Here is a 12,163-nt window from a genome sequence, read left to right on the forward strand (position 1 = left end):
TAAAGCCTTTGCCCATGTTGAAGTAGAAGCGATGTATCTCATGATACTTTCACACTTTGGATGCAGTTACAGTGTGAGCACCTGCCTCCTTCTCCCCTTCTGGATCACGGGGTTGTGTCTCCTTCACCTTTGTCTCCCCAGCACCTAGCACAGTGCCTTAGTCCATGCTCAGCAAATGTTTGCTGGAGACAGTTCCGAAGATGCTTGGAGTCAAAACCTGATTATACCAGGAGAGTGACAGTAAAGGCACCAATAACATCACAATCCGTCCTGAGTCAGGAATGCACCTTCCCTGAGGTTGCTGTTCAGAGCCTGGTGCTGTGCTCCCCTAGCAGGCCAGGAAGTTGTAGAGAACCTGCAAGCAGGGCTGCCAGAAGCCATTCTTAAAGAATTTGATGTTTGACATTTCAAAATGCATGGACGTGGTCATCATAGGAAAACTCAGAACTGTGCTAGATGCCTCTTATTTTACAGCTTATAATTGTTCTTATTTTGAGTTACATATTGCAGGGCCTGGAGGGCGGGGCTGTTCATAATCTTTTCATCACTTCAACCTCTAAAGCCCTTTAACTGCTCCTCTGAGACCTTCTTCCAGCATCTCAAAACTCTCTCGCCTCAGGAAAAAAAAACACAACAGTGGAGATTCTATTCTTTCTCAGTCCTGCCAATTTAGGCATGATTTCAGAGAAATCGCTAAGCCATTGTGTGCCTTGCTTCCTGCAGTAGGAAGGTGGAAAGAATAAACCATTTAGCACCTCATGACTGGTGAGAAATAGCTTGTGGTTAATGAATCAATGCAAAGGATTTTTCAGAAAATGTTTTCATTACTAATGTCCCATTTTCAACTGGTGAGCATAAAAAACCCAGGGGCTGGTGTAGAAGCCAACTCCGATGGGTCCCTCAATGGGGAGGGGGTCTACCACCCACCATACAAAGGTCCTTCCACTTCCCCAGGGCTGCCCCGTGACGGTTGCACAGATGAATTTGTTTCGAATTATTCAGTTCTTCTATCTGAACACTCAGTTGTTACAAATAACCCATTTACCCTCATCTCTTGGAATTATCCCAGAATGAATTTTCTTTTCATTTTTAAAATAGTTTATGTCATTATTTTGAACAAATACTGATCAGCTTTCTAGATTTCTTTTGTTTAATGGACGCCAGTATGATTATATTCTGTTACATGATTAGAGATATGTTTTTGTGACTTAAGAAGCAAGTTTATAGTCACTCCAAAGATGACCCACCAAGTGTAGAAGTCCACTTTAAAATGTCTCGACAATGCACTGCAAACCCATTTATTTAATCATCCTTTATTACATGCCTAAGAGCCCTGGGAATGGTGAGGGTGGTACATCCATATAAAATTCAGTCCCTACCCTCAAGGAATCTAACTGTAATCACTATTTTGATGAACATTGCCCACTTTTGTTGTTTTACTTATTTCAAAATTCAGCACCAATAGGCAGTGTTTTCTTAGGTTGTCTCAACATATCATCCTTTGGCAACATTTGGACAGCACAAGGTTTGGGGCTGGAAGAACATGCCTGTCCCCTCTCCCCCATGAGATCCATAGCAAATGAAACCAAATGGAGCAGCCTGTGACTGTTGGTCTTGAGCCGTTGGTGAGGTACTAACCCACCACTTCTCTTTGGTGGCTTGACTTTTAGATTTGTCCAGCAAACTGTCGCATCTAAGCTCTTTCTGATTCATTATTTCATTTGAATCTTGCAACAACCCACTAAGGCATTAAAGTTAGGTGTGCTAACCCCACATTACAGATGAAAAAACTGAGGCCCAGAGACGTTAAGTCACTCGCTAGAGGTCACCCAGCAGTAAGCAGAGGCCTAAGATTCCAATGGCACAGAGATGATTTAATCATTTCCATGAATGCCCCTTTGTCCCTTTTCATGATATAGGCAAAAAGCTTCACGTTTAGAAGGCATTTTCCAAAAATAACTTTTAACTTCTTGACTGCACTTTCAACTTAATCTCTGACTGTTTCTAACTTTGGCGTGGAGTTTCTGAATTTGCACAAACAGATGAGGGAAGCCACCTTTTCTAACTTTGGCGTGGAGTTTCTGAAGTTGCACAAACAGATGAGGGAAGCCACCTGCTTCGTGGTAGATATCAAAGCTGAAGAGATACAGAAAGGTTTTTAAGGGCACTATTTACATAACAAAACAAGACACGGGGGAAACTGTCTGACACATCATTTTTCTCAAAGGTCAGACCCTACTTGATTTGTTAACAACCAAAAACCTGAACCCAAATCACTCGCTCAAAAAAGTTTTTCCCAGTGAAAGAACAAGTGGTTTCCACGAGTCTAAGATAGAAGTGGACCTTCAGATATGAAAGGAAGAGTGGGAGCTGAAAGTAAAGACGCAATAACAAACTTGAAACTTTTGCAGTGTTCCCAATTAAACAATGAATGAAAAAGATGGACTGCTCTAGCCTTATTCTTTTCATGTTCCTCTTCAGCTGAGGGGGCAATTTAAATTGTAATATTCATTCCAAAGGCAACTGTAGATAGCTACCAATTATGAGTATGCATTTAATGGGAAAACACAGCCCCCATAGATATGCTTGCCTGAAAGGGATTCATAAAATACCCTTTTATGAAAAAAAAAAATTTACCTGGTGCCCCCATCAGTGGTGTCTAGCCCCACTGACATCACCAAGTCCATGAGGGAACTTAAGTCCATTTTACTCATTTTTGTAGCATTATATGTAAGTGGTTAGAAATGATGTTCCATAGAACCCCATACACAATCCAAATGGAAAGAAAAGCAGTGCTGTTTTAGCATTACAACAAGGAAATGCAAATTTAAGGAAGAAATTTTCATTAGCACAGATTCTTGGTGGCTAGGTATTAAAACATATTTGAACTCAGAGACACCCCACTGTTCGGGGAGCTCCACAACATAAAAGGTGTGAGGAATAGCTGAATTTCCTGCTGGCTTTTTGCTTCTCCTTTTCTACCCCTTAAAAGTTCGTGAAGCTAAATCTAGAAGTATTTGAACAGTGTCACATTTGGAAATTATTCAGTGTCTTACCATCTTACATACACTTTCCCTGGGGTGCACTGCCGCCCCTGCCCTTCGTTACCAAGGCATTTGTTTAATCTCGGAATCTTCCGCAAGAGATATTTGCTGCTTCTATGTATTCCTCACCTGAAGTCACAATCCTTTGTCACTGGACCATCATTTCCACAGCAACCAACTGTGATGTCAAAATTGAGGGGAGGACGGTTTAGGAAGAAAAGAGAACGTATCATCTCAGGCTAAGGTTTCTGAGTTTTAAAACCATCACTCCGCTAATCAAAATATTTTAACAGAAAAGCCCCAAGACAAAGCTGCGTTTCTTCACGGTCCCAGCTGTGACATAACAAAGCATTTCAGCAGAAGTGTAATGGTTGCATGCTGTGGGTTTGGGAAACAGTGGAGATTTTTATTTCATTTCATTCTAATTCTGTGCCACTGATATCTGCCAGGAAAATACATTAAACATATTCCAGAAAGAGTTGATTTAGTAGATGAAAAATGTGTCTCCTGGGACCAGGAAAGGTACATTTTCGGTCTTACTATCAGTTTCCATAATAGGAACAATGTTTACATTTCCTCAGCCGGAGTGGAGCGAGCGGCGCCTGTAATGTATTCATGTTCTTTCACTCTCCAGAGGCAGGAATTGAAGTATTTGAGGTTTTATTTTTTAGCTACCACATCAAGCACTTAAGATCTGATGATGGTGATGTGTGTTCTCACTTGGCATTAAATAATAAGAGCTTCAGTGTTTGCATTTGATTAGAATCGCTCTGTTTGGTGGCTTATTAAGTAGGAACAGGGACAGCAACTTTCGTCAGAAACACAGAGTCTTGGTTAGTGTTGTGTAAGATTACTGACGGGTGTAGTGACATAACTTTTATTAAATGGATTAGCTCTGCTGAAGAATCTCACCGTGACAGCCAACTGCGGCCGCCATAATGAGACGCGACACTTCTCAAACCCACTTCAGGGCCCCAAATGGCCCCTCTCCTTTTCTAACCATCCTTTTAGTTCAAGTAAGGCAAGAGCTTAACTCAAATATTCAGCATATTTACCTGAATTTGGGTGTGCGTGGGGGGTTTTGTTTGTTTGTTTGAAAGGGTGATGCAAAATCAGCACACATTTGTAATCTGTGGGCTTCAGCTATTTTCTTTCACTGTAAATGACACACTTTCCTCCAGTTGCTTGAAAGGCAAATAGATGTAGCTTTTCTCCAAATAGAGGCCCTCATGCCCACCAGGAAGTCATCAGAAAACACTCTGGAAGCCTGAAGTATTGTGTAGTTTGTTCGTTTACCGTGGGTGGAATTGTTGCCTCTACCCCTGACTCAAAATATCTGGCTTGTCCTCCTTCTATGAGGGGAAGATTGAGAAAAGATGAAGAGGGGCAAAGGGCTGAATTTTGGAAACGACAAAACTGCCATATTCCACGGAGTGAAGCCAAGTAGAAAGAGGGAGGACTTGAGAGGGAGAAGCATTTTTCAGAACACAAAGGCAACAAATAAAGTCTATTTACATACTTGGGGGGAGGGGGGGGGGCGCCTTGGGGAAGGATTGATTAGTTAATGTTTGGCAGCTGCGCTGAGGTGCTATTGTCACTTATTACTGTTACTCATTAACAGGGTGACTGCCTCACACAAGTCAGCTTCGCGGTGTCCTGTCCTTTCCTAACGCCACGTGCCATGTCTATTGCAGGAGTGATTCGCGAGAGTTACCTCAAAGGCCAGGACCAGCTGGTTCCTGTCACCCTCCTGGCCATCGCGGTCATCCTGGCGTTTGTCATGGGGGCCGTGTTCTCCGGCATCGTGGTCTACTGCGTGTGCGATCACCGGCGCAAGGACGGGTCCTCGGCGCAGCGCAAGGAGGAGCTCAGCCACTCGCGCAGGGGCTCCATGAGCAGCGTCACCAAGCTCAGCGGCCTCTTCGGGGACACCCAGTCCAAAGAGCCGAAGCCAGAGGCCATCCTCACGCCGCTCATGCACAACGGCAAGCTCGCCGCGCCCGGCAGCACGGCCAAGATGCTCATCAAGGCCGACCAGCACCACCTCGACCTGGCGGCGCTGCCCACCCCCGAGTCCACGCCGACGCTGCAGCAGAAGCGCAAGCCCAGCCGCGGCAGCCGCGAGTGGGAGAGAAACCAGAACCTCATCAACGCCTGCACGAAGGACATGCCTCCCATGGGCTCCCCCGTGATCCCCACGGACCTGCCCCTCCGGGCCTCCCCCAGCCACATCCCCAGCGTGGTGGTCCTGCCCATCACGCAGCAGGGCTACCAGCACGAGTACGTGGACCAGCCCAAAATGAGCGAGGTGGCCCAGCTGGCCCTGGAGGACCAGGCGGCCACCCTGGAGTATAAGACCATCAAGGAACATCTCAGCAGCAAGAGTCCCAACCACGGGGTGAACCTCGTGGAGAACCTGGACAGCCTGCCCCCCAAGGTGCCCCAGCGGGAGGCCTCCCTGGGCCCCCCGGGAGCCTCCCTGTCGCAGAGCGGCCTGAGCAAGCGGCTGGAGATGCACCACTCCTCCTCCTACGGGCTTGACTATAAGAGGAGCTACCCCACGAACTCGCTCACCAGAAGCCACCAGGCCACCACTCTCAAAAGAAACAATACTAACTCCTCCAATTCCTCGCACCTCTCCAGAAACCAGAGCTTTGGCCGGGGAGACAACCCGCCCCCCGCCCCGCAGCGGGTGGACTCCATCCAGGTGCACGGCTCCCAGACGGCGGGTCCGGCAGTGACTGTTTCGAGGCAGCCCAGCCTCAACGCCTACAATTCATTGACCAGGTCGGGGCTGAAGCGCACCCCCTCGCTAAAGCCGGACGTACCCCCCAAACCTACCTTTGCCCCCCTTTCCACCTCCATGAAGCCCAACGATGCGTGTACATAATCCCAGGGGATGGTCAGGTGTCAGGAAAGGCGAGGCGCGCTGCGCCCGCACGGTTCTCCGCTGCCTGAGTGCACACCAGACCAAGAGGGCCGCGCAGCGCCCGGACGCTGGGCCTCTGGGATTCGGGGGGGACTCGCCAAGTGGCCCACGTGGTTTGGTGAAGGTTTGCGACGCGGGACTCACCTCCATTCTCTTCCTTCACTCTCCCCCCACTCCCCGCTACAGGTCGTACTCACGAAAGACTTAAATTATCATCACAAACATGAGCCAAAAGCACATACCCACCCACCCCCACACGTGTGCACATGTGCGCACGGACACAGAGAGAGACACACACACACTCACACACAGACACTCACACAGTCACACAGAGGTGAACAGCAATTGCAGGATTTTGTCCGTGACTGCACAGGGCGCTGCCAAAGTAGGCTAGCGTTCCAACTTGCAAAACACAAATAGATTTTTTTTTTTTTAAATCACGCAAGTTAAAAAGACAAAGGAATTCATTGATAATTCTAACTCAGACTTTTAACAATGGCAGAAGTTTACTATGCGCAGATACTGTGAAATGCCCACCAGTGTTACAGCTTTCTGTTCTAGCAGGTTAATGCCATGTTGGGCAACTATGTCATAGATTTCTGCTCCTCTCTTTTAATGAAATAACGTGACCGTTAACGCAAGTAACTTTATTTATTGTTCACCCTTTGTTTTTCCTTAAGGAATGGACTCTTCCACACACCACCCTATGAACAGCTCTTCAGAAAGCCCCTTGAAGTTACACTATTTAACGTGAAATCCATTAACTGGAATAATTTGAGTTTCTTTATTTTTACAATAAATTCACTGAGTAAATAAGTTGGAGCTGGAATCTGAGCTTTGTGTTTGGACTGTCTGATCTCTAGCTGAAGGAGAAAGTTAAGAGGGAAGTATTTATTTAAATCTGCCAGTTAATTTGCTGGTGAAATCTCTGTGCTATAACATGCAAAAATGTAATCGGTTTAAAAGTCCTTCCAGATCCTAACTTCTAAAGCAACCAGGAGAGGAACTTCTAGAATGGCACAGCCATGTCTCATTGCTGCCAACATGGCTTTGTCAGTGGTTCCTACTTTCTTGCGAAGGCACCAGCTTGTGATATGCCATCTCATTTCGCCTTGCATGTGAGACAGCAAACAAAATCTACAAACGGTGTGAACTAATTAATACGCTGGCTGCTATCTTACATAAATTAATGGTTTGATCACACAGGTTTTTCATGGGATTACATCTGTGAATAGCCTGTTTTCCACATGTAAATTTGTGCCTTACACCCTGAGTTGTGTACACTTGTAAACTGTCATTTATGATAAACTTTTCCCTCCTTTTGAAATACAGATATTTATTTAACCCTTGCCTCACCCCACTCCAGTCCTCTGGAGGATTAGCTGTCCAGCAGATAGAAGAAGAATGCAGCGGTGATGCTTAGACTCTCACAGCCTGGGAAAGCTGGGCGCACAACACCCTCCAGTTCACACTTCCTTCTAGTCGTGCCAACTCCAACCACCCTTTGGCCATGTTGATAAACATGGACCCTAGTGTTGTGGGTGGCAAATCCCTTCTCCCTCTAGAGCTCCCCGCTTCCCTTAGATTCTCAGATCATTTCAACATGGTAATACCCTCATTTGCCAGCAGAAAAAGGACTAAAGTCCCAGTCTTTATTTCTGCCAGGTTCACTGGCCGGAGAACACGCCGTGTGCAGTTGGGCAGGCATCTGGGAGGAGTCTCCAGGCCGTGTGCTCAGCGCATGCAAGCGATGCACACAAAGAAATAACATGGAAATAGATGCAGGCAGGCTGGTCCCTGCTGTGATTAATGAGTAACTCCGAGTGCAAGGCCAACTACAATGGATGCTGCAAAAACCTTGACTGGGGCAAAAGATTTTTAATTTTTTTTTAATTTCTTTACCTTTTTGTTGTTATGGTTTGTAGGGGGTGGGGTGGGTGGGTGTTTTTCCCCTTGGTTTTCATTAGCGCAAGCACACCGAAGGGACTTTTGTTTACCATGAACAAAAGACTTGTCAACAGACTGTAAACCGTGAGCATTGCTGGTTGTTGTTTTTTAAACAGTTAAACATATTTGGTGGTCTCTTTGTCTTTTTATTTCCCGTTTGATCTGGGGTTAGTTTTGTCTTTAAAGAAAAACTTTCTAAAACGACAATTTGGGGCAATTTCAAGTTGGCTGGTAAAAACGAGATGCCTCCATAATCAGAGAGAGACCTAGGTGTGTGGCAAAGTTGCCCACACGACCTTTTGTCCCAAACATCTCTTGCCATTTTGCTGTTGTTTGGAGTAATCCTTGTTGTTTTTGTGTCCTTATGTTTTTGTTTTGTTAGTGGAGTCAATGCTCACATTCTGTGAACTCTACCCTGAAACCATGAAGTCTTTTTTAGCTAGAAACCTAGATATTGGTTTATCCATTAGATTTTCTTTAGAAATGCGGAGCTTAGGAAAGTGATGGGTGTATATTACCCTGCTCCCTTCTTCCCCAAGCTTGACTCCCAGGAGTATTGACGGGGCAGTGCCCACCGTCTCATCCCCATGTGTGGACGTCATTGCCTCAGCTGTGTTATGGAGACCCGTGTCAAAATTCCAACCCACACCCCTACTTCCCACAACCCATCACTTGCAGTGTTGACCCTAGAATGCCTACGTGTATTGAGCTGGTCTTCTGCATTTGAGTATTTTTCCGCCTTTTCTTTTCCCCACCCCGTGTGGGGGGAGGGTCCATAAACTGAGTGTGCCTTTGCTTTCCACCCTTGCTAGACACTGGTAGATGCAACAAACTCAGATTTATATTTGTTGTAAACTTGTGAAAATATTGTGATGTCACCAACTTTCCTTCCATCTCCACATCCCTTAACATCTGATTCACAACTTAATGTATGTTGTAAAAAAGAAAAGAAAAAAGGGGAAAAAAACAAAAAAGCAAGCAAAAAGGCTCTTTATTACTTTAAAGTAATAAAACAAGACTGTTCATTATCCTTTGTGTCCTGAATGCTTTTATTTATCTCTTAATTTTCCCCTTTTTAAGTTTCACACTTTTGGGGTAGCAGTCCACTCTTTCCTTCATCTCTATTTGGCTTCCAGTGCATGAGTAATAATGCAGTTAGACCCATTTGTTTGCAGTGCCCATACCCTTCCCCCTTCCAGAAAAAAAAAATTGTTGATGTGTTTTCTCTGCCTGCACCCAGCCTGGAGCAGGATTGTACAGAAGCCACCGGTAATTAAAAGGCAGAGCACGCACTGACTCCTTCTATTCATTTTATGCATTTTCTTTTTATGGGCTTGTTCATCATCAAACATTTATGGTAGGCTTGATAGTTTAAGAGATCAAAGCTAGGATTTTAGTATGTAGAGTCCACTAAAAATAGATCCTTGCACAGATGTGACTTCAGCCTTTTTACATATTAATAAGGTGGTAGGTGCCAGATTTCACTCCTTGTTAGCATTTATCTCTTGTAACCCAGAAGACACTGTTCGAAGTAATCTGGGATGCAGCACCTGATTTTTACTTTGCAGAATAGCATTATGAAATACCTAGGTCAGGTTTTCCCCCTCTGAGATATTTTTAAAAGTTATTTAAATAAGTCCTCAGCTACAATAGTTTACTTTTGACCTTCTGCACTAATTTTTTTAATGTCTTAGGTCAGTTTGAGTGTGGAAAGCTTTGGGGTGGGGCCTCAGTTCACACCTGTAGTAATCTAGTCGCCTTTGATACGTCATTTCCAATTGAGATTCTGAAATCCCACCCATAGGGCCAGGCACTGTCAGGCACAAAATGGATTAGACCGTGGTCGGCAAACTGCAGCTCGCAAGCCACATGCGGCTCTTTGGTCCCTTGAATGTGGCTCTTCCTAAACCTTAAGAGTACCCTAATTAAGTTAATAACAATGTACCTACCTACATAGTTTAAGTTTAAAAAATTTGGCTCTCAACAGAAATTTCAATCCTTGTACTGTTGATATTTGGCTCTGTTGGCTAATGAGTTTGCCGACCACTGGATTAGGATATGGCTCCTTCTTCCTCCTGTGTGAGGACAGACTGATGTGCCTCTAACTGCCTTTGGGAGGAAGTGGCCCAGAAGTTTGGGGCACGAGGCTGCCGTTGAGCTGGTTCTTACAGAATGAGTTCTCTGGACAGCTAGCCCCCGTAGACGGGCTCACCTGTGCAAAAGCACCAAGTGTGCTGTGTTTGGGAAGTGAAAGTTCTGGCTGGCTTTGAACAGGGCCTGAGAGCGCCTGTGGGACAAGGCTGGGAAAGGGGGTCGGTGCCAAGACCAGGAGGGGCCTGGTTACCCTGTGCTAGGATTTTGGCTGATGGGCAGTGGAGCATCTCTGGAGTGTATGAAGCAGCAAACACATGTGTTTGTGCTTTAGAAAGCTACCTGGCAGCAATGTGAAAAATGGATTGGTCCAGGTAGAGACTGCAGGCTGCTGGGTGATGTGCCAATGGCGTGCCAAGCTATTAGAGGACACAAGTGAAAACTCCCCATCCAACATAGGATTCTTTAGGAAACACCCCCTTTTGCCAGAAAGATCTTGTCCCTATAACTGAAAGGTTTGCCCTATCTACTTACACCCAAATGTAAAACAGAGAATGACCAACAGTTACTCTAATCCTTTCTTTTAAAAAATGAGGAAGCTGCCCGACTGGTGTGGCTCAGTGGTTGAGCATCAACCTATGAACCAGGAGATCATGGTTCGGTTTCAGGCCAGGACACATGCCTGCATTGCCAGCTCGATCCCCAGTAGGAGGTGTTCAGGAGGCAGCTGATCAATGATTCTCATCATTGATGTTTCTATCTCCCTCTCCCTTCCTCTCTGAAATCAATAAAAATATATTTTTTAAAAATAAATAAAATATGAGGAAGCTGAGGTCCTCTGAGTGAAGGGATGTGCAGTCACATTGTGTGCCCACAATCCTAAACCTGGTGGTAGAACAGCTCTTCTGAAGACAATTCATCTGTCTCTTACCCCTCCCCCACACCCACACCATTCATTCACCTCATTTGAGCAATATTAGCTGGGAAGCTGAGACCCCCTCAGCCCAGACAGCTTCTCCGTCTCACTCAGTCATCCTTTCTCACAGGAAGCCCTTCCTACCCGCCTCACCACCGCCTCCCCCTTTCAGGCATCCCAAATCCCTTCATCTGGGCAGAGGGGAGGGTGGGCTGGAGCTCAGATCACACTGGCTGGAAGCAGACAGTCCCTGCAGTGCAACCTGATACTTGGTAGGGTGGCTTCTGCTGCAGTCAGCTTTGTTCTGGTCTGAGGAGAGGTGACGGAGGCTGAACAGGTGCAGCCTGTGTGTTAGTTGGGTCCCCAGGGATGTCCTGCTCAGGCTGAAGTGCCTCAGACAACCCAGCTTTTTAATTGTGCCTGCTTGCTTGCTTGTAACAGGGTCGGTGGTTTCTGCAGGGTGTTTTTAAACTATTGGCTTTAAGGAGTAGCTGTCCCACTCAATGCAACCAACGGGTGAGGTGTTTCATGGGATCAGACCTGCTTGCTTTCCTTCAGCGCTCTGTTCGTAAACACAAACTGGTCTCGTTCAGCCTCATAAGTTGGCAGAAGCCAAACTAGATGCCCCAGAATCATGGTGCCTAGGTTTGACTGCCTGAACAAAAGCTCTTTCAAAAACAGTCGTTCAGCAAGTGAAGTAAAAGTGTCAGAAAGGCACCTACAATTTCAGACACTGGTGGTTTTGCTTGAGGGGAAAGGAGTGGGGGGAATTTAAAAGAACCCGTTAGTAACAGAATAACATAATTAAGAGCATAATCCTTGTTCTGGCCGAGCACTGTGACAGCTGGGCGCTTAGACTCAGTAACCCTTAGAAACCCAGATCTCACGCTTCTCTTCAAACCAGGTGGTGACGTGTCACATATACAGGATTGGAAAGGAAGGGCTCACATTTATCGATTGGGACTGCCAGACAGATGGGGATCTTCAATATTCCATTTAGAGTATTGTGTCTCCTTAGCTCTAACCCCCTGGGATGCCTGGAGGTGGAGGGTGGATGACCTCAGCAGAGGGTTAGGGCTGAACTGATGTGCATTAAATGTTGGCTGGGCAGAAAAATGTGCAGATGTCCCTCTAGCAAATGGAAATGAAATTGGAGCAAATCAAGAGAGGCAGCTGAGTAGCTGGGAGTTCCCCGTCTCCCTCTGCAAACATCCCTGCACACACACGTGCACAGAA

The 12,163-nt window shown here is 45.9% G+C and overlaps 1 protein-coding gene across 5 annotated transcripts in view; it reads left to right on the forward strand.

Annotated features, from left to right (window-relative positions):
• The window catches only part of SEMA6A (semaphorin 6A), a 128,546-nt gene extending 120,501 nt beyond the window's left edge, over window positions 1-8,045 (forward strand). For all 5 annotated transcript variants that reach the window (XM_059693832.1, XM_059693835.1, XM_059693834.1 and 2 more), the window contains one exon: window positions 4,739-8,045. In XM_059693832.1, coding sequence (XP_059549815.1) covers window positions 4,739-5,934 — 1,196 coding nt within the window. In that variant the 3' untranslated portion in view covers window positions 5,935-8,045. The remainder of the gene's footprint in view (window positions 1-4,738) is intronic.
• The last annotated feature ends 4,118 nt before the right edge of the window (window positions 8,046-12,163 follow it).

The sequence above is a fragment of the Myotis daubentonii genome, chromosome 4 (assembly GCF_963259705.1).
Source record: "Myotis daubentonii chromosome 4, mMyoDau2.1, whole genome shotgun sequence".
NCBI classification, from domain to species: Eukaryota; Metazoa; Chordata; class Mammalia; order Chiroptera; family Vespertilionidae; genus Myotis; species Myotis daubentonii.